The sequence below is a fragment of the Panthera pardus genome, unplaced genomic scaffold, assembly GCF_024362965.1.
Source record: "Panthera pardus isolate Hobbes unplaced genomic scaffold, ASM2436296v1 HiC_scaffold_7, whole genome shotgun sequence".
Taxonomy (NCBI): domain Eukaryota; kingdom Metazoa; phylum Chordata; class Mammalia; order Carnivora; family Felidae; genus Panthera; species Panthera pardus.
Window position 1 is genome coordinate 3,497,994 of NW_026527002.1, and position 24,072 is coordinate 3,522,065.

Here is a 24,072-nt window from a genome sequence, read left to right on the forward strand (position 1 = left end):
TTTTGTTGGTTTTTTTTTTTTTTTTTTGGTTCCGGGCTGCATATTCTCTAAGGTAATGTCCTGAGCAATGCATTTCTTTGCACCGTCTCACAATACCATTCGCTTGCACATAGCAAGTGAAAAGTAAAATATTTAATGCTTTGAAACGCCTGGGTGGCTCAGTTGGTTGAGAGTCCCACTTCAGCTCAGGTCATGATCTCATGGTTCCTGAGTTCGAGCCCTGCATTGGGCTCTGTGATGACAGCTTAGAGCCTGGAGCCTGCTTTGGATTCTTCTCCCTCTCTCTCTCTGCCCCTCCCCCACTCTCTCCCTCTCTCCTCTCTCAAAAATGAATAAACATTCAAAAAAAAAAAAATTAGCACCTTGTTAGCTTTTGTTAGCCCCCAAATAGCGCTCTATCCCATGATCCTGAGATCATGACCTGAGCTGAAATCAAGAGTTAGATGCTCAGGTGCCCTTAAAATAGAACTTTTAATGAAAGAGCATGTGACTCACAAAATTGATTTTCTTTAATTATTATTACATGTTTTATCCAGGTATAGACATTTAGCTGTCGTCCAAAAGGACATATTAAAAAATATTTTATGTGTGATATATGTTCAAATATTGTGTAATAATATATAATTGTGTAAAAATCTTTCAAATGTTGCAAATTATCCCTGAAAAGTATAGTTTTCCATTTTTTTCTAACTATAATTCAATTTTCATTATAAAATAAATAGAAATTAAACAATAAATCAAGTGTTATGTTTTTAAAACATTCATTATATTCATTATATATATTTATTAAAGATTATAAATTATAGAATTAAACTTTAGCGAGTTTCAATTTATATATCTGTTTCAAATTAATGGTTATTGATGAATTGATTCTATTTGTAATTTTGAACTTAATGAGATAAATTTTCATGTTCTGTACTGAAGGTGTTTTCACCTGACGTATTCTTTTATAGCAATTGAAAATAGAGAACAATTATGTCTAAATTAGAGGGAATGAGATAGCCTTGAACATTTCTTTTTAAAGATTTTTTAAATGTTTATTTTTGAGAGAGAGAGAGAGAGAGAGAGAGAGACAGAGCATGAGCAGGGGAGGGGCAGAGAGAGAAGGAGACACAGATCTGAAGCAGGCTCCAGCCTCCGAGCTGTCCCCACAGAGCCCCACATGGGGCTCGAACTCAGGAACCGTGAGATCATGACCTGAACTGAAGTGGGACGCTTAACCGACTGAGCCACGCAGGTGCCCCAAACATTTCTTAATATTGATAGTAGTTTTAAAGAAGTGGTGATGGGTGGATATAAGCACGGAAGATGCCCATGCATTAAACAAAATTACACCCAAAACTGAACTTACAAGGCCCATTAAGTTTGTTTTCTGAGCTGGTTTTTGAAAAATTCAACTGTGAAGGAATAATTGGCATAGTTGTAGCTTTCCTATGCAAATTGGACTTAAAGCTATGAATATAGATTTTTGGTGAAGTCAACTTGATGCATTTAGCCATCTTCATCGTCAGAATATGATTCATTTAATATACTTTTATATACAGTATTATAAAACAAATATCATGTAAATATTGGTATTGAAAATTTGCTTGAGATAGGTTTCTGTCTCTCTCTTCTTTTCTCTCTTCCTCCTTGTTTGTGAATTATGAGTAGTTTTCTTCATTTGAACATCCCAGTACAGTTTGTAATTAAATGAAAATAAAGGTGGCCTCTGGACATAAAAATGCATCCTGTGGCACATAAGTTCCAAGTTTTCATTTCATATTTGTTACTGTTAAATTTCAGTATCTTTATTTTATTCATCTTCCAAAATATTTATATAAGTAACATTATAATTTAATCTCATATTCGTGTAAAAAGTCCTGGTGATTTTGGAAGAATCAGTAGGTTTATACAAATAAGAAACAAGGGGTGAATGTCTTTGGGAAATAGCTTGTACCACATGGATGAACATTATATGACAGACTCTTAAGATAATGATGTTCTTACACGTTTCGCCTTGGTTCCTGAATCTGTGTTCATGTGCCTGCGAGTTCTGCTTTAATAATATCCAAGAAATTGGTAGGCCAACAATTGAATTAATACCTTAACCTTTAATAATTCACTTTTGGCTTAATGAAAATGCAATGATGTTTAGCTTTAGAATGTAAGCAACGTAACGTAATCTTGCCTACACCTAAACACTTTTATACCGGCTTTATTGCCGATATGGCAAAGGGTGTCAGTGCAGCCCTAGGTAAAAGCATGTTCAGATAGCACAGGATTGGAAACTCGGCCCCGCGTGCCCCTTGGCAGGTGAAAAGCTGTTCGGCTTCAGTTTTATTAACACTACGATGTCAATAATACTATGCTCCTCGTACAGTTATTGCTGATACTACGTTAGCTATCGTATAAACCACTTATTATAGGAGCTGTCAAAGAGTCTTTGATGAATGCTGGCTATTAATAATGGTACTGGGTCAATCACATGAAAAGTAACAGTGTTTTCTGTTCTGTCTAGTGCAAGACGTATGCATGTGTGCTAGAAAGTCATCTAATGGGACTCACGATTGACTTTAGCACAGGATTTATCTGCTTTGATGGTGCAACAAAGGTAATGTGCTCAAGTCAGCTCCAAGAAATGTGCTGCAGGCATTGTAATCTAAGAATGATTGAAATGACCTCCAACTCCTGTCAGTATTTTAATTGATTGCCATGAATCTTGTTTAAGATCCTCATTTTTGTTCATAGAAGATAAATCATGCTTTATTCTGGTTATAGAGAAACAAGTGTGAATTTAATAAGACAAACATGTTTCCAGAAAACATTATAACTATATAAAGTGGATATACATGTATAATACATATACATCATATTTTATAGTATATATTATATATATTCTTCTTACTAAAGATATAGCCCTTGAGGGGAAATTTTTCCCCCAGACACAACTTTTTTAAACAAAGTGTTTCTTTATGATTTTTCTACATCAACATCTCCAATATCCAAATGGGGAAAACCTTTTTTTAGTTTAGTTTTATAGCTAACATGTTAGAATCATAGTGTGGAGGAATTTGGGGGGTTAGAGTTTCTAGCCAGGGAGAAAATGCTTGTCACCCTGTCTTGACTTAGCAAGGTCTTGTATTGTCTAATTGGGTGCCTTTTCCACAAAGGATCTTTCTTTCTTTAAAGAAAACACAACTGACCCCTTACCCACCACTAATCTTTTCCCAGTGCTAGAGTCCCTAGGACTGTGGTCCCCAGGAGGGGAACCCCCCCCTCCCCACAGAGGACATCTTTTCCCTCTCATGACACATCAATTTCTAAGGTCCCCTCCACTTCTTCCTTTATCAAAGTATGGCCTAAGAAGTAAACCGATATATTCCTTCCCGATCATTTTAAGGATTCATGAGTAATCTGCTCCTGGGAAACTTGTATTTTACCTAAAAATTAATGGGTGTACAGAATTTCAAGAAACAGATGTAAAGAAAACAAGACAGTGATGTACATGTGTGAGGAAGGCAACACTTGGAAAGTGGGAAGATTTGGACCTTGGGGAAGATGGGGGTCCGTGCTGCAGTCCAGTAGCCCAAGCCAAGTATGGTGCAGGTGGGTGTATGGACTTCTTAGGATTTTTCAGGACCCGGCGATCTAGATTGTCACACAGCTCACACTATTTAAGGACAGCCAATTTTTTTTTTTGACAGAGTGAAAATAAGTAGTATACCCACGCTGGTCAGATTTCACTGTCCGGGCGTTGCCTTTGCCTAATGCCGAAAGGTTACTTTTCTAATTATGGAACTGTAGGTGCTGTGGCTCTTTTTATTTTACTTTTTAACTTTTTTTTTTTAACATTTATTTATTTTTGAGAGACAGAGACAGAGCATGAGCAGGGGAGGGGCGGGGAGAGAGGGAGACACAGAATCGGAAGCAGGCTCCAGGCTCCCAGCTGTCAGCACAGAGCCTGACGTGGGACTCGAACCCACGAACCGTGAGATCATGACCTGAGCCAAGTCAGACGCCCAACCAACTGAGCCACCCAGGCGCCCCGCCATGGCTCTTTTGATGGCTCTCAGATGAGGCTGCCATGAACTTCTCCTGTGACTAAAGATTTTCTTTTGAATAAAATCTTCAACTCGGGGTAGGCTCCCGAGTATTAAATTAATTTAACACATTTACTGATTTAATTATTACTCAAATTCAGAAGTATTAAACTAATGTAATAAATAACTTTAAAAATGATTAAAGTTCAAAAAAAAGCTCAAGTGTGATTTTACAAAGAAAATATTATAGCCACAATTGTCCCTAAACTCTTATGAGGAAGGTGAAAGTCTCACACCTTGTAAATGAGAGGGAAGGAAATCAAATCCATCTGAACACATATCTGAAAGCCTGAATCTGTTTCGACTTTTTTCTTTAAGGCTAGTATAATCCAAGTCCACGTCAAGGTCCACTAAGGGTCTCTTGGTGTGGTAAGGGAGAAAATCCATGTGTTTCTACACATGTCAAGGTATTCCCGCGTGGGAAGGAATGAGGAGTCGAGAGCATAAAGGAATTGTCATGATGCCATCTAGGGCACACAATCTAGTAAGAATGAGATTTTACTCAGTGCAAGCTTGATGCAGGAAAAACCAAAGGCTTTGGGGAGTAGTAATCACCCTCTTTCCATTTTCTGACTGTTACCAGAAGTTCTGAACTTCAAGGCCATCTGAGAATTGGGAGGGAGGGAAAGAGTCTGTCTGCTTATGATGAGCAGAGTATTCATCGCAGAAACTGTGACACTTGCACAGCAATAGGGAGCTATTCACAATTATGTCAGGACAGCAGACATAAGCCAGGAGAGTCCTGACAAAGCACTGGGCTGGCCTTACTGCAGGAAGGTGGCCTCCCTCCATGGAATGAGCCCCAAAGTTATTTTTAAATACAAAAAGAAAAAAAAAAGAAGGATAATTGTTACATCGTCATTAAAACGTGTTTGTTCCAGTAGTTTATTAAAATAATTAAATGATGTTAAGTTATTTTCTCTACTTGATATGCCTGTGGAAAAAATCCTTAAGAGTATATGTCCAGCAGATTTTTTAAATGTTTGGGTTCGAGAAGGCCATGACAACAATACTACTGATACCCTCTAGCTGTTCACATTTTTTCTACATCTTGCTCAGCCTTGCAGTGACAGTGGAAGCAAACCAAAGGTCTTATGATAAAGCACAGATACCAGGAAAGGGAAGGACGGTGTTCTAAGCGGTTAATTGAGCTCCGTGTGGAGCAAGTTCCACATTGTTAGTACAGGGGCAAAGGGGACATTTGCTGCATTAATACATAAAAAAAGCAACCATACTTATCATTTCTTACATGACATTTTTTTTAAATAAAATAAACAGCATTGAAAAAATTCGTTAGAAGACTGGATCAGAGATTCTCATAGTAAGAGAATAGAGTCACCGTGACCTTCGTCTACCCTAGACTGCTACGGGTTTGGAAGCAGTGAGGTCTGGGAATGTCAAGCTCATTCTCACTGCTTGTCCCTTGGGCATGAATGTCCCTGGGGAAAACCTTCTCCCTGGAGTTTCCAGACGGTACAAAACACACTGAATAGTATAGTACTCCCCATACTTCCGTTTACATTGGCAACATGATAGGAGGTTATACATTCTTTTGTTTCCCTTAGTGTTGCTGGGGAGAGTCCCTCTTAGAAACTTATTGCCATATAACAGCTCAGGTTGTTCTCTGTAATCTTCCTCCTTATTAAAATGTAGCCTTTTCAGTGTTAGACAAGGTTTTCTCACTACTATGTCAAAATATGATGTTGCAATACTAATATGGTTCCCATAGCTAAAAGTATAGATTTGTTGCCATTATATCCCTTTAAACATGCACATATGCATTAATCATTTGTATCCATTAATGAATTTCCTATACAAACAGAGCCCTTAGTAGTAACATTAAGTGGTTAACTGGATACTTACTGTCTATTGAAAGATAACAGGAGGATATAAATATCAGTCTTGGGTGCTCTAGGAAAGCTTTCTAGATATTGAGACACCAAGGGTAAAATCATCCAGACAAATCTGTAAGGAAGAACATTGAATTTGAGGTCAGACGAGACGAGAGATCAAGTTTCAGGTAGCCAAGAACCAGATTATGAAAGGCATCGTAGTAAAGAATTTACATCTGATTGTAAGAACAGAAGGACCTTTGAAGGGTTTGAGACACAGGAAGGAAATGATCAGAAGTGTTGGCAGCACAAACCCAGTAGAGCAGTGGACGACTGAGATGGAGAAAACCTGGGCAATCCGAGATTCCAAATTCTCAAAATCTGTCCTCCTCTGGGCATCCCCCACCCTATGACGTTCCAGAGAAAACAGCATGCATGGTAAACAAGGTCAAACACGCTGTTACAAGTTGAGGGTGAAAATGATCAGTGTATGCACAGAAGAGATGTTCAATATCATGAAAGATAAGTTACAAGGAAGGAAATGGAGAAAATGCTAGAGGTGGAAACCGGGTCCCCTGATGACGGTCCAAGATGTTTCACCAAAATCTGATTTTAACTATGGAAAGCTCATTTTAGCGGAGGTATCCAGATGGCATTGATTGGATGGAGGCAAGACTGAATCACAGGGCATTAATGGAATTAATTTTTGCTTCCCCTTGATAATTTAGAAGAACAACTTTCAAACTTTTCTTTTTAACCAGGAAATTTTGTAAAAATAAAAAAAATGAGGAAGGGTTAGTTTTATCTGTGTCAGATAGCACTTAGCTCTAATGGTTAAAATGAAGTTGAAGGTATTGGATCCTACACCTCAGACCTCCCCCTCTGCCCTTGTGTTGCAGCCCATGGTATAAGCCAACCTCGAAGCCTCCATTGGCTATAATTGGAGCTCATCCCATGTAAATGTCCATTGCAATGTGTGCGACACTGTAAATCCTGACTCTTACCCCGCGGGAAAAGTAAAAGACAATATTACTCATATTACTGTTTTCCGGACAGTCCCCGAAGCCATTAGTTCCCTAAAATTGTTGCTGATAGTTTTTTAAAACATGCTTTAATAGTTGACCTTGAGAAATTCTAGGATAACATACTTAAAAGGCTTCTCTACCACAGGATGTCTAGGAGTCAGTACTAACAGCATATTAAAAACATTTTTGAAATAATGATTGGCTAAGAGATCTATGCAGATAATTATGAAATAAAAAGGTAACATTTTTGAAGAATTGACTGTCATATGTTAGAAGCTACTATAGTGATTTTATGTTTTCTTTTGTACTCAATACTAATTTTCATTGATTATAGATTGGAAACATTATCTGGAGGAAATTTGTAAAACCCATACATGTGCACAGTGAACTGCATTTTAGGAACTTATATTCTGTGGAGTAAAAGACAACGTCACCCTAACTGAAATCACATCCTTCATGGTTTTGAGATGTTCTGTATAAAATTAGAGGACTTTGTCTCCTGAAATAATTGTGCTTCAGAGTTAAATTCATCGTTAACATACTGATTCATGAAGTATCTTAATCTACTTAATCCATTTATAACTTTAAGTAGACACTGATTTCTACAGTGTTTAGGGTAAAATTTGAAAGGAAGTTGACATGACCTATATTTACACTTTTCATTTTCAAGAGTCTTTGATATGGGCTGGGTAAGTTGAAGGTCATTAATTATTAGGAGCTTTGAGCTACTGTTTCTCCTAAAGATTGAGGATCTTCATGCACACACACATTTCCTTGTATGTTTGACTTTTCCTAAAAAGCGTTTAATAATTATAACGTAACTATCATATGAATCCCATAGGTTGAACCTCTCAAAATGGAAATTCAACTTTATTTCTTTTATTTTATGCTATTTTTTCCTATAATATTTCAACTATTTCACATCAAAGGTTGACACTAAAAATCCAAAAAGAAAGTTTGAAATTATTTAAATGAATGTTTTCTAGAAATGTCTCCTACATAAGTGGGAATCTTAAATATACATATGTTATGATGTGGTTACAATGATTTTCATATAAACCTCAATCTTAAATATACATAAGTTATGATATAGTTACAATGATTTTCACATAAACCTTAGCATTTTTCCTTTTTACAATATTTTTCAGTCATTTTTCTTCTCCAGTTGTGTAACTTATAGCCCCCAAACATGGACAAAGACATCAAATTCTATTTCATGGAATTTTTACATTCTTCTTCAGATAAATTATTTCTTCTTTGCTTTTAGGAGAATGAAGAACATTGCATTTATTGCAAAACAAACTCAGACATTTAGGGAAACAATCCATCAGGTAATTTTTTTTAACCCTCAAGCATTTCAAAGATAGCCCTAAAGTAAAATGTTTGAAAGACAAATATTAACCCAAGTTTTCATGCCAGTATATCAGCTAAATGTAACAGAATAGTAAAATCCTGGATTTTTTTTATTCATTTCTTGCAATATAAGGACATTATAAGGTAATGTGGAAACTAATACATGCTTTATTGCCTGTATTTATAATTCAAAGTATATAAAGAACAAAAGCAGGTAAGAGTAAAAAATTCTTTGGCTAATATGCTTTATATACTTTTTCCATTTTCTATCTTTCCCCCCCTCTTCCTCAGCCTCTTAAAATTTTTAAATTCTAATTCCTTTCTGGGCCTTTTGATATATTTTATTTTTTTCTGGAAAATTTTTTTTCATTATTAAGAATATCTGCCTTAAAATTTTCTCATTCTATCTTAGATTGTCTTTTCTTCAATCATCAGTTTTGGTTTTTATGGAATTTTTTACTATAATGTATTAACCTCTGAAACTACCACATAGGATATGGGAATAATAGTAATAGCTATGCGTCTGTCTTGCAGCATTATTCTAAAAGTAAGTGAGATAGGTTTTTGAAAAAGAAAGACATGGTAAACTGTCAAATATGAAGTATAGATTCTGACGTCCTCAAGCATTAATCCGACCAGCCCATCTTTCGGTGGGTTTTGTCTCAACCATAGATCCTGTCTTTTCATCTAATCCCAGGAATCCATCATGTTTCCCCCCCTTCTCTTTCAGATTTCTCAGAACTCATTAATGAGCTGCCTCTGTCCCCTGGCCCTTAACACCTTCAGGACCTTTGCAAATCGCATAAATGCTCTAGCCTACTTTCTAGAATAGAAATGCGAATGACATCTTTTCCATATGATCATTGCAAAGTTTGCATGAATGGATATGGGGAGGGTTGCATAGTGAGGGTTGCGTAAGAGGTGTCCGCCTACGTTTCTTTCCCACGGCCGGGTAGTTGTGAGGACGGCAGGGCACCCGCACCGACCACACCTTGCTCCTTCCCGTGCTGCCATCCCCAACACGCCACGGTGTTTTTCGAATTCTGGATCAATCAACACGTTTGTCTGCTACAATCCAGTCCTTGTGGGTCTCTGCTTTCATGAAGGTCTTTGTTCTGGAGAAGGAGAAGATTGACATTAAGCGAGTAATCCTGAGGGTCGTGGTTCTCAGCGAAAGGACTTCAGGGTGGCATGTAACTAGGTTAAGGGCCCATGGGTGGCACTTGGAGAAAATTACATTTTGCCCCGAAATTCCTAGGTCATGAGTGGCTAGCCAGGCCCAGGGTGGAGGCAGATGAAGCAGCATGTGTGAACACCCTGAGAGGTCAGATGATGGGCAGGACCAGAGGGCAGGAGCAGGAGAGTGAGAGCATGAGAGCCGTGGTCAAAAGTGGCTAGGCCCCCCCCGCCCCGTAAGGAGCCATGCTCTTTACAGCAAAGATCTGGCACTCCCGGCGGTTAACTACGGCCACAGACTCACGACGACAGCCGTAATTTTGTTTTTCCTCTGTTTTCTCACGCGTTTGTGTGGGATCGGGCGAGCGATCTGCACAGGGCTCCTTTGCCAGTCTGCACTTGGGGTGGTGGGGAGAAGGAGAACCAACCGGAGCATGCCCCTGCTGCCGGGGCAATCACAAAATCCCTCTGGCCGAAGCGCGAGGCTGCGACCAAGTTAAAGGGCAGGTCCCCCCGGGGCCACGGTGGGAGAGCACCTCAGAGGTACACTGCAATAATCCTGGCTACGGGGATGAGGCAGACGGGGCATGAGATGCTCGGAGCACCAAGGGCCGTGGAAAGCCACTAAGAACTTGTCTTAGTAACACGAGGCAAGCCATGATGACTCCGGCCCCCTTGTGGTGCTTTGGAGACAAAGACGAGCTGAGGTTGGGAGGGAAAGGGTTAGAGGAGGTGTAGACTAGGCTTTGAGAATGCAGAGTGGCCGAGAATTCATAATAAGGATACACAGGAGTGCTTAGGGAGAGAAGATATAGCTAAGTACAACACCAGAGTTTCTGACCTGAGCTAGGGCGTGGGAAAAAAGAAATATACTGGAAAAGGAGCGGATTTGCAGGACATCTGTTGCATTATTTTCGTGAAAGTAGCTCTGGAGAAGTCACCGAGGAGTTACTATGTTCATTGTAAAAATGAGAAGGATGCTATCTTACTTTTCCATTAGTTAAGTGACTTTTCTAAGTTTCTTGGGAAAACACCCTCCCGTGTAGTGTGATATACCATAGGATCCAGATACTATAAATACTGTATCGGAAACTTAAAATTCCAGGGTGTACTTCTGATGGCTTTCCCCTATACCCTGCAATGCTGCGCAACTGGTTTTACTCATCTCAGAATGCCTTCTATCCCAAGAGACTTCTTGGTCTCTAATACAAACACATTTCTGGCAGGCAGGTTTCATTTACCAATCAACTGAGATATGAAATTATTCCAAACTCATCAGGCTCTAAAACTGGGATCCCCCATATATCCCACCCTGTGTAGACCCGTTCAAAACTTTACATTCACACATGCCCTCATATGTAATTCCGACTCTTTTCAACTGCTTGCCAAATTGTATGGTCTTTTTACCTAAATGGAAATGTTGCCGTGCAAAAAAAGAAGACGGTGCATCCCAGGGTAATTCATTATGTGGCCACTTTAATGAATGCAGTAGTTTCCCAAGTGATGCCTTTGACGTTTGAGTCAAAAGGAAACTATCAGAACTAGAATTTTAAGAAACTTAATAAACCTGAAAAAGAGGTAAGCCGTCAATTTCTAGAAATACAAATGTCTTTGAATTTTGGGATTTTTTTTTTATCAGGCTCAGGGAGAGAAAAAACAAATAATGGATTCATACCAATAAAGTTCATAATTAAATTTTAGAAATCAAATTAGTTAATGTGAAGGATGGTGTTGCCTCAAAAATAAAGATACGCCGATACTCATGTATTAATTTAGCAGGTCTTTAATAACGTGCTTCATCTCTGTCAGAGGAGGAACTTGCAGTCAACCTGGAGACGAAACAGAAATGCTGATTACACGGCACAGACACAGTGGCTTGGATGCGACATCTCGGGGAACTCATTTCTTTTTCTCTCTATAGCTGTTACTATCCGTTGAGCTGGCAGCTGATTGTGCAGACATGTTAAAAAGAAACAACTAGAAAAGAGTTGATTTGCATAGAGGGTTGGTAATATGAACTCAGAGGATGGCTGAATTTTATTATGTTGCCAGAAAACAACAACAATAACAAACCAAAACCCTAAGGATCTGAGAAATTCATACCCACAAGACCAAAATTTCTTACCAGTTCTTATTATGCACATGACATACTAGGTTTCTCAAAAGAAAATCAGTATGTTAATAATAACAAATAGCGGGGCGCCTGGGTGGCTCAGTTGGTTAGGTGTCCGACTTCGGCTCAGGTCACGATCTCGCGGTATGTGAGTTCAGGCCCCGCATCGGGCTCTGTGCTGACTGCTCAGAGCCTGGAGCCCGTTTCGGATTCTGTGTCTCCCTCTCTCTCTGACCCTCCCCCGTTCATGCTCTGTCTCTCTCTGTCTCAAAAATAAATAAATGTTAAAAAAAAAAATTAAAATAATAACAAATAGCCACATCATGTCCACGTATAGGTGGAAACATGTTAGCGCATTCTTTCTCACATATATTTTGATTAGTCTTTTGTAGCATTTTTCATGGATGTGATTAAAATAAGTACTCTGTATATCAGTTGATGACTTTAAGCTATTCTAAAGTGACTCACAAAGTCTGAATTTTAAAAACACGTTTTCTGGTTTTTAAATTGTTTTTACTTCTCCCTAGATTTCCCTGTAGGTAGAGTCCGTTTGAGGGGAATAAATTTAAATAAAATATGTTTGATAGACTAACTCTGAGCTTGATTGGGCTGTTTTACTCAGTCTTTAATTTAGGCAGCTGGCCTGATAATGAATTTCTGTGCTGTTAACTACAGCTCAGGTATACGTCTTGATCTCTAAGGCTGCATGTTAAACACATCTCAACACAGTCTGCCCAACACTGAACTTGCTGTCCATTTTGGTATGACTCTTCTGCATTCCATTCTTAGTTATCAAAAGAAGCCTGAATTGTCTTCTCCCCTCCTGTCTCTTCCTCAACAACTCCTCCTGAATGAATCTAGATGAGGTTTGCTAACTGAGTTGGGTCATTCCTTCTCACTTGGGTTTCTGCAATATCACCCACATCGTCCTTTTAGATTTATTTATTGGACAGACTCTTTTTATGCGTTAACTCTGCCTTGACCACAGGTAGACACTAGGTATCCAACCAGGGATGCGGTCCCTCCTCTCAAGAAATCTACAGTTAAATGAAAACACATCTGGAACTGGGTACTTTCAGATACTGTGGCAAGAAGCGAGGGCCTTATAAAGACATAGATTTGTATCACCCTTTGGTCCATCTCTCACACAATTGCCAGATTAATGGTACTTCGAAAATGTAATTTCAGCCATGTCTCCAGTTTCTCCTGTTAAATTACTTTAGTGGCTTCCTACTGCCTTTAGACAATACTTGTTAGCACAGTATAGAAGCCTCTTAATGCTCTGGTTTCTGCCTGTAATCTAGCATTATCTCCTGCATCCTACCCCCCCCCGCACCCCCCCCCCCCCCCAGCATTTGGAGGCTCAGCCATATTCCACGCTTTTACACATAACACCCCCACAATTTACATTCACCCCCGAGTGCGAATCTTCATCCAGAAAGCCTTCTTTCACCCGTCTGATTTTGATGTCCTTTCTTGAAAAGCAGAGAATTGTAGGTGTACCCCAGCACAGCACTTAACATAATGTATTACAATTAAGTCGGGTGGAGATATTAACTGTAATCTCTGATCCAGACTCAAGCACAGTTCAAAGACACAGAAGTAATTCAACCACTAGTAATGAGTATATCGATGAATATGATATCACCTAAAGAAATAAGTGAAAGGCATAAGCTTTCATCTAATTCTGTGATCTTTCGAATTTGCTCTTTTTATCCCTCTGTCATCACCATTCAAACTTATAAAATTTTAACATTCGTATGGCGTTGAAGTAAAAATGTAATTAGGCCCCAAGACACATTTAATTAAGATAAATTTTACACACATGGAGAACAAATGGGAAGTGTAAAGGTGTGTAAAGGAAAATAGTTTTCAAGACGTTTCTTCTGGTTTTCCACCAAATATGATTGCTAGCACACCCACAAAAAGGAGAAGGGAAGAGCCTCTTTGAAAACATTAAAAGTTGTTGTGAATTAATTTCAGGGTTGGGGAGGGTGGATAGATTGAAGGCAAGAGGCGATACGTATGCTTGGGCTTCTTGCCAAAGTGGAAGACTTATGCAAAATGGGAATAAGGCCGAGTGGAAGGTTTGATTTACTGCCTAACTTGAAGGCCCATCAAGACAATTGGCAAGGAAACAAAGAATGTATGTGTGGTTATTGGTGGGCAAACATGAATTAAATGTCAAGGGCCAGGTGTTCGGTGTTCTAGGAAGAGTCAAATTATATCCTGCTTTCAAAGCCTTTTTGTTGTAATATATATGTAGGTTGTTCTTTCTGGTGTTTTTGCCCCCCATCTGGTAAAATATTCTACTTCTATTTCTCATAAGATAGGTGACATGATGTTTACATTACCTTTTTAGGTAGAAGTTGTTTCCGTTCTTTTAAAGAGGGATTTTTCTGTGGGGCATGAAAAATCAATGCTGGTAAACTGTGAACAGATATGGAGACTAAGAAAGTTTGTGTTTGAGATGGTTTTGCCTTTTTTGGTTCAACATGTAAGTTTTTCACTGTCATGTGCATAGCTTCATTTTTCATTTATATGTAACCACTGAATTATATTTTTGAATACTTTGCATCTAAGACATTCTTGGTGCTATACAAATGGGAATTCATTCACTAAGCTGAGTCACTTGGTTGTATCCCTCAAGGAATTATGCAAATGTCGAAAGTTCTTTAGATCACTAACATTCCCCAACTCTAAGCCAATTCTAGCAATGGGTCTTAAACAGATGAGTAGCTTACAGAAAGCTTTCAACTTGTAGAGGCAGGGAAAAACACCTCAAAATAGCAAAGCAGTGTAAAGAAGAAACAATGACTCAGAACATGTTACAGCAAATACTCACTGCCCAGGAAGAAACAAGTGACATGCCTTGGGGAATCAGGAAATACTGTTTATTTTGCACTGGTGCCGACCCAGCAGAGTCACCTCCAAAGGCTGAGCCCAGAGCCTTGGCGTCGGCCTCTTGTTATGGATGGGATTGCGGGGGCTCAAAAGAAAAAAAGAAAAAGGGGAGGGGGCACTTATCAGTTGTGCTACGGGGGCGGTTGGCCAATGCAGGAGGCAAGCAAGATTACGAAGCCAAAAGCACGCGAGGGGAGTAGCCAGCCTCGGACATCTGGCTGGCCCCTTTCATCTTGCTTTCACCAGCTTTCCTTCTTAGCACACTATGTTTGAGAAAATCAGTACTTTCCTGGGTTTAGTGTTTCACACCGGGTGGTGCTCTAGGTCTCTCTTCTATTTTAAGACAAGAGTCAGGCACTTGTAGTGAAAGTTCATTTATAGTTTGTCATACTCAATAACTGGGTCCATGATTTTTTCAGTTAGCCACATAATTATAGAAGATCAAAGATGCAGCTTGGGATAAAAGCAGGAATATGGAGCATGGAGAATGACGTAGTTCGGTTTGATTCCCACTTACTAGCTGTGAAATATTATGATTGCTTATGCTGTTTCTTTAATCGTATGACCTGGAAAGTGGAAATACTGTAGCTATTGCATAACTCCTGGAGGGATTAGAAGAAATGCATGAAAGAGCTTACCTAGAACAGTTCTATGCTCATGGTAATAGTATGTCCATGGAAGGACAACAACAGACACGTAGAATGCTCCCCAGGCACTCAACAAAGTATTTTTATATTACTTATGGTCCGTTCACATGCTTACCCATCAAGTGACTCAGTGTCAGGAAGGAATGATAGATTACGTGCTACGTGCCTCATTATCTTCACGTGAAATATTTTGCTTGATGATAGAGCCACATTTCATGTCCAGTCATCATTTGTAGGTGCATTTTATAAGGATTACACGCTGGTTTGAGAACAATGACCTTAAATTATAAACCCCAAATGGACTGGACCAGAGGTTTTTAGCATTTATGTTTGCCTGCACTGTTTTAAAAAAATGTATTAATTATAAAGAGTATCTAAAAGGCAAATGATTTTTGTTCTGCAGAGTTTCTTTTTCATAATCTTTAATTGTGATAATACTTTGGTCATTAAGATTTTACTATATGTTTTCATACTACTTGCTTTTTGTTTTGACTGTCTTCAATGACTTTATTATCACTACAATATTGAAAATGCTGTGATTCGATGTGTTGTTCTTTCTTCGTGCATGTAGTAACTTTACTTGCAACTTTTAGGCACTTAAAAATACTTAAGCATATCTTCAAAATGCCACATACATTTTACATTTATCATCCCATGTAATCAAAGAATATGTTGAGTTAAACACTGTTTTTGACTATCAAAAACAAATGTTTTAATAAATCAAGAAGGCATTTCGGATCTCTTATTTCAATACTTAAATTCATTAAACATTTTATTTTATAGTGCCATTTTATTTTAAATGTATTCCATGGGGAAAACTACCTGGTTAAACTAAGTTAAGTGAGTTTCATTTCTGAAAATATCCTCAGACTTTATTGTGCTAATGAACCTCACCAAATGTACTTGACCATGTTTGACCTTTTTCTCCAGGAGCAGGTAGAAGCATTCATCCATGGAAAGTCTTGGGCAAGTGAAAATCTAGTCTGTGATTATTTATACTGAAGTCTTTGGGACAAATTCCACACTTGGAAAATATTCAGAAACTTCTTTATATATTGCTAGTGGTGTTTGGTTTTGTTTTTTTTTTTTGTTGTTCTGCTTTTTTCTTTTTCTTACCCCTTTTGCACTTGATCTCCATCAATTTCAACAGATGAAGCTTCCAGCTGGTGGCAAGAATTTCCCAACCCCAAATAGGGCCCTTTGGTTAAAGTTATCTGGATAAGACAGAGACCATGGCTTGCCAAATCCAGCGACATTATTGATCTCTGGTTGTTAAAATGTTGCCTGCTCTAACACTGGAAATTCCACATTTTTAAATAAAATTCTCATTTGAGTAGGTTTTCCCCAACTTTCCGATGCCATGACAATCACATAAGAGGGAAGAGAAGGAAGATGTTTCTTCTTCAACGTTGATTCTGCCTTGATGCATGTATTTCACAAAAGTTAGGTCCATCGTGTCCTGCATACCAGCTACTCTGTTAAAAGTAAAACTCAGACCAACTACTTGCAGGATGCTCACAGACTACAGTTAGGTCTAAGAAGGAAATCAGCAAGGTATTGTGAAACGAAGACCTCAGAAGGGCTGTTTAATATTTTGAAAGGAAAAGACTCTTGGAGGCATTAATATTTCTAGAAGACCTAAATGGTAAGAATGGAGCTGCTATGAAATTCGTTGGGGGGAAAATTTCAATCACAAAATAAGTAAGACCTCTATCTATTCAGATTGCTGTCTAGAAACCCTACAGACCCCCCACTCATCTTTTTTTTCCCGTGCATCTTTTATGTACTACCATCTAGAATTTCCTAGTTTCCACTGACCCCTCTGACAAATTCCCTGACAGTTTTAGTCTTCTCAGATACCAGGAGACAAGTTGCAGCATGCAGGAAGTACACCAAATGGGAAATAATGAATACTTCTCACCACATAACACCTGCAGATACAAGTTGTCCTTGTTAGATCCCCTGTCCAAGTGCCCTAACTTTATCAGCAGGGACCCTGCACGTGCCATTTGTGCTGACCAGGAAAACACTCTGGTGTGATATTCCCCTATCAGCCAGTATTTCAATACAGCAGTACTCTGGAAAGGAGGGTGGTGTAATGATGAGCCTGGCTTTCTCTGTCGAGTGTGGATCTGTGGAGGGGCCTGTGTCACCTATTGAGGGGGCAGAGTTGGATGGAAGCATTACACAGCATGACAAAAAATATTGTCATTTCAGAGGTTTTGAAACAAATGAAAAATAATGAATAAACATGTGTCTGAAAGGGTCTAGGCACTCACGGTCAAAAATTCTCCCCATCCTCACTAGTTCCATGTGATTCTTCATTATTCACTCCCCCTTTTGTTCTGACTCTAGGGCCATGACACATCAAAGCTTTATGCAGATAAGAGGAAGAAACACAAGGAAGTCATAGGAGCAGACAGAGAGGGAGGATGTTTTCCAGACCCGATAGAACTAGAACCAGGAGTCTATATAATACCATTGATGGCAATGAGAAATCATTATGACATTTACTGGGACATGTTTTCTCAAAATGCAATGTACTTTGTGACTTGTGTTTAAGATCAAGTAACTTTTTAATTTTAAAACTAAATATAAAGGTTTTTTTTTTCTTCGTAGAAGACTACAGACGGGTCCGGAAGGCAGTCTTTGTCTTCTGAAAGTTCTCACCTCTGCTTTCATATTCTCCCAGAATCATCACGATTATTGCTACCTGTGTTCGGAGGTCTTCTCACGTCAAAATTTGCCACATTCCACTGTTCTATTGCAAAAACTCTACTAAACTAATTTTAACTAATAGGAAGACAACCCTGCTATTTACAAAGCAATTGCATCACATTATCATCTCGTCCATTATCACAGTCACCCGTTAAGTAGGATAGTGATCTATTGCTACTTTTACTTTACGACAGAATGTACTCACACTCCAATTAATTAAGAATCTTGTCCCAGGTCATGTAACTTATAAGTAGGGAATAAAGTTTGGGTTACATTTCAATACTCACGCCTCTTAGGTCAGGATTTATCTTTATTTCAGTACATTGCCTCCAAAATGCATTACCTTTTCTGAGATATAGACATTATAATAGGAAAAAATATTTTTTAAAATTATTTTTTTAATGCTTATTTATCTTGGAGAGAGAGAAAGAGAAAGAGACAGAGCACACGAGACAGAGGGAGACACAGAATCCGAAGCAGGCTCCAGGCTCCGCTCTGTCAGCACAGAGACCGATGTGGGGCTGGAACTCACAAACCGTGAGATCATGACCTGAGTGGAAGTTGGACGCTTAGTCTACTGAGCCATCCAGTCGCCCCATATAATAGGGAAAAGATCTTAATATCGTACTGATAATGGAAACTAAGTCAGTATATGGAGAAGAGGGCACCAAAAATAAGTGATCAAAGAGGAGGGGTTACTGATCTTTATAATCCTCATCTCATTCCATGTTGGCAGCTAGTGATTATTACACTGTGAATATAATGTATATATACATATATATTCACATATATATGTATATTAATATATATATGCATATATATGTGTGTGTGTATACATGTATCTTCCATAATAAAAAACTGGAGACAAAAATTTCATCTATTTTTTAAAGTTTTATTGTGACATCATGCTAGATCATTTTTCCGACAAAATTCTGCTTGTATTTTATAGAGAACTTATCACTGCATCTTGGTTTACTTTCTGTCCTGATCGGAAAGGTCTTGAGGCAAAGAACAACCACTCCTGTCATTCTTCACTAGCATCTTCTTCCTAAGAACATCAAAGTCTGTTAAACAGCCACAAGCAATTCCGCTCTCCATACACATCTCACCAACACCATCCTCTCTTGGTCCTCCATAGAGCCAGCTACAAGGAACCCACTGCTGTACTCACCATAGCGATATAAATAACATGTTATAAAACACAGTGATGTCTACTCATCATTAATATTCTTAACACAGTGGGCATCATGCTTATCAGAAGCTTAAAAATGAAATATTGGCATAAGAAATAAGATTGCCAAAGAGTTCTTGAATTAAGCCCCTTTTTGGGCCTATGAAACTTTTATTGGTAATATTTTCAGATTCAGATTCCTCCAAACTGGCCTTAATGAATTTCTATGAGGATTACCAATTCCCAAAGTATCAAAGTTACTGCATTAACTTTTGTTTGTTTAATATTTACAAACATTTATTGAATGCTATTTTCCAGGTGCCATGTTAAGTGTTTTAAGTGCATGCTTTATTTTGCTACCGATTTACTTTTGTTGTTGTTGAAGTGTGGTGGACATACAATATTATATAAGTTTTAGGATCACAGCATTGTGATCCAACATTTGTATACATTAGGGGGTAATTACCATGATAAATCAGGCCATCATCTGTCACAGAAGTTGTTATGATATTAACTTAGTATCATTACCTCTTAATTGACACATCTTTCGGTTGTTGCTTATTAGACTCATTGACTACTTTATTCATCTTTGGACCATCCTACTCACAGCCAAGGATTCATGCTCCATATTCTAAAAAGTTTCCAAACCTCCTTCATGTGTCTATAAATGCCTTTTTTTTTACCCAGAATAACTTTGTTACTCTGTTTAAAATAATGAGCTTCTAACGTCTGTTTGACCTCTTGAAAGGCCATCTAGTTGAAATAGTAACTTCCTATTTTACACTACAATGACTTCATATGACATATGATTTCAGAGTTATTTGAAATTATCATGTGAGAATATGAAAGCTGTTAGTGTTACAGGTAAACAAGCTAAAAATAAAGTTGCTGATCTAATAGTAAGTTAACACCTGGACCTGAGCTACATAAGATTGCTATAGTTTGGCAGACATTTTCCCTCTAGGCTTTTATAAGCTCCTTTGTTTTAATATGATTATCTCATCTATGATTAATATAAAGGATATTTCATGTCCCTACCATTCCTTACCATTATAGTTTTTGCATTTTTCTATGCAAATATAGAAAAATGAGCATTATTTTAATGCGAAAAGTTCAGAATTTCCATTTTTGATATTTACTAATAATGTGTTTTACACTTTCCTTTGTTTTTCATATGTCATATTTCCTTACAGTTAATTTTTAGAAATGGAATTTCTGGATCAAATAATATTAATATTTTTAAGGCTTAAAATAAATAATAAAATTATTGTCTTAAAGAATTCTGTTGCTAGAAATTTTATGCAAATATTTGTTTCAATATAACCTTGCTAGCTTTAGTTATTATAAATTTCAGTGATTTTTATTAGATGTTCAGAAAAAGCTGGGTCATTTTAATGCTATTGTATTCTTTATTTCTAATTAGATCAAAAATGCTGTCATATTTATTAAAAATAATGATTGTTTTTCATTCTCTCAAATGACCTCTCTATAATATTAATTATCTTTTTCCTTATTTTAAAATTTTTTTTTTCAACGTTTTTTATTTATTTTTGGGACAGAGAGAGACAGAGCATGAACGGGGGAGGGGCAGAGAGAGAGGGAGACACAGAATCGGAAACAGGCTCCAAGCCATCAGCCCAGAGCCTGACGCGGGGCTCGAACTCACGGACCGTGAGATCGTGACCTGGCTGAAGTCGGACGCTTAACCGACTGCGCCACCCAGGCGCCCCTCTTTTTCCTTATTTTATGTTTGCAGTCATACTATACCATATATCCTGCTGCATGCCGCTAAGTTTGTTACTTTCCTTTTCATTTTGGTACATATACATTACTTGTACATAATGAGTATAAAATTTCTTGTTACTCCCAAGTCTAGAACTCTCTCTTTTCAAAGTTATTCAATATTCACTTACATTATGTAGTATTCCTATGATGTGGATTGTTTAAATTATTTCGCTCTTTAAAACAGAAGGAATTTTATTTAGAGGAACTTGTGAGTTAAAGGTTTAACTTTTTTTTTTCCAGAAAATTAATTGTCCCAGATAATTTTATTGCTAGATAGTTCTGTGTAATAATAGATGTAAAGAAACGTTTATGACAATTTATAATATTGGATATTGTTTCTTTATAAATTATGTAGTCCCATAGTAAGAATGAAAGGAAAGACATTTATTTGTAGAGAGATTAATGTCTTCAGGATGGTGAAATGTCTTTTTTATCTAAACCTAGCAAATACTTAACATAAAATAACCATTTTATAATTGTCTGGTGATAAGTAAAGAATCAAAACATGCTGTAGAAATTAATTAGTGTCATTACTGATAATTTTCTCATACTTATTTTTAAGCAATTTATGATTTTGTTATTTCATTATACTTATTAAAGTGGAAACATTTTAATTAGCATTTACTGTGAGTGGATTTTGGAGATATATTGTTTCCAGAATGATTTTTTAAAGTTTTGTTCTCATTGTGTTAAAATAATAGAAAATTTCCCATTTTAGTAATTTTAAGTGTACAATTCAATGGCATTAATTGATTCATGCTACCTGTTTCTAAAACTTATCCTCACCCCAGACAGAAACTCTGTAATCATTAAGCAATAACTGCAATTTCCTCCTCACCACAGAATACACTTTTAAAAAATAATCCAACTACATGCTGTCTATAAGAGGCTAGCTTTAGATCTAAAGACTCGAGTGGATTAAAATAAAAATGATGTAAAAAGATATTCCATACAAAGTATGGAACCAGAAGAGAGCTTGTGGATAAACCAATAAAAGAAAGAATAGATTTGATGTCACTGTTACAGGAGACAAAAAGAGTATTATATATTGATAAAAGGATTAATTCAAAAAGATTTAATAATTATAATAGGCAGCAAGCATCAGAGTTCCCAAATATACTAAACGCTGACAGAATTGGAGTGTTATACTTTGTTAAATTAACATTTGTTAAGTGGAGCACGGGTTCCAGATGGTGAGCCCCAACTTTGACAACAGACTTTAAGAGAAATTGAAATACAGGAGTTTTTTACTCACAAGTCCTGGAGGAAAGACATGACATGCCTTGAGGAACCACACGTAGTGGTCAAAGAAGAGTACAGACAGCGAGACAGGACCTGGGGTGCATGCCTTTTCTTAGGGCCCATGGGTGGAGTGTCTGAGGGTTCCTGGGCTAAGGCTGGGTTGGTCAGTTCATACCCAAAGAGCAAGGTTTCGGTAAGCCGGACAGGGGTCTTATCTAAGTGGTGCACAAGGCATGTAGACCCTAGGAGACAGGATTATGTTGCTCGCAGGGCTGTTGGGGAGTCATATCAGGATTTTGACATGTTTCTGCCTCTGTGGCTGCTCTCTAGGGCATACACGTGCACAGGGGGCTAATGTCAGTTTAAGGTCCTGCAGGCCACTTGACCAAGCTAAATGGATACTGAGGCAGCCATACTATGGAGTAGCTTTGCTAAATTTTCAACATACAAGGAGAAATAGACAATTCTATAAAAATAGTTAGAAATGTCCACTTTCAATAATGGAATGAACAGAAGACAAATCTAGAAATATGGAACCTGAACAAGACTATAACTATATCTAACAGACATACACAGAATATATCACCCAACCAGAACAGAATGTGCATTTTTTTCAAGTGTACATGGAACATTCTCCAGAAAAGATCCTATATAAGAATACAAAACAAGAAGTAATAAATTTTAAAAGGTTGGAAACATGCAAAGTATTATTAAAAACTTTAATAGGTAAGAATATTAAGAAATGGAATTCATATGTAAAGCCATGCTTTTTATTCACATATCTTTATGTTTAAATGAATTATTGATCATGTTAAGGTCACCTAATGAAGTTTAATACTTCACTCCATTGTAATAACATTTTAAATGGAAACCTTTTAGAAATATATACTGGGATTATTGACAAAAATGACAGAGCCTTATTTCATTTCTGTAAAATCTGTGACCTATCTACTTATGAGAAATACATCAAAGTCCGGTAGGGGGCATTCCACAAAGCATCTGGCCAGTACTCCTCAAACTACCAAGGGCAGTCTGACAAGGATCTGAGAAACTGTCACAGACAAGTGGAGCCTAAGGCACAATGAATAAATTCTTGGGTGGAATCTTGTACAAGAAAAAGGCATTCGGTTAAAACTAAGAAAAGCTGAATAAATGGTGGACTCTAGTTAGGGATCATGTGCCAATATCGGCTCATTAACTGTGACAGTGTACCATACTTTGTGAGATATTAATAATGTAGCAAATTGTGTGATAAGAATTTTCTGTACAAGCTTCTAAGTTTTTTTTTTTTTTTCTAAAATAAAAAAATACATGAACATCACTTACAAAAAAATCTTTGGACATGTCATTGGGTCCCATGTCACTGTCTAGTCAAACAGGAAGTGCACGGTTATGTTGTAACTAACGTTATTGGTTCTTACGTATATTTCATACTGCCTAAACTTGCTTCTGCAATATTGGAAGAAGGCTTTTAGTCAAATAATCATATTGACTGAGATAGACAGATGGGCTAGTTCTGTAAAATGCTTATTCTACTTCATTCTCATGAGGATGCTATGTAAATTTTTGTCATAATTATTTACTCAGGCTGATCTTTTATCTTGACAAAGCTACAGACGATTTGTTTGAGCTTTAAGAGAAAATACTACAGAATATCTACAGAATTGTCAATTCAAAATCACCTTATCACTTCTATTAATAGAAAAAAAACCAAATAATGGTTTGCTTATTCACTAGCATAGACATATGCTTTAAGTGAACTGGATGGTATTTCATGATAATATAAAGCAGGATATTCAAATTGATTTATTTGCATATATTTTTTGAAATAATTATTTCATGGCTATTAAATTTATTTCTGGAAATTAAAGGATATATTGCATAATAAATTATAGCCTTTGGTATAGATATTTATTATTATTATTATATGGATATAAATATAGATGTGTAATATGTATAAATATAAATGTAAATATAATATATACAGTATATTTTAATTGATTTTTTAATACTGGGATATCGTA

General features: G+C 37.3%; 1 protein-coding gene across 6 annotated transcripts in view; it reads left to right on the forward strand.

Annotated features, from left to right (window-relative positions):
* SNTG1 (syntrophin gamma 1) overlaps nucleotides 1-24,072 on the forward strand; it is an 881,864-nt gene that overhangs the window by 824,404 nt on the left and 33,388 nt on the right. For 5 of the 6 annotated variants that reach the window (XM_019428901.2, XM_019428905.2, XM_053896624.1 and 2 more), the window contains one exon: nucleotides 2,501-2,593. In XM_019428901.2, the coding sequence (XP_019284446.2) occupies nucleotides 2,501-2,593 (93 nt within the window). Of the gene's footprint in view, nucleotides 1-2,500; nucleotides 2,594-8,206; nucleotides 8,271-24,072 lie in introns of all 6 variants that reach the window. The other variant, XM_019428906.2, reaches the window with a different exon arrangement.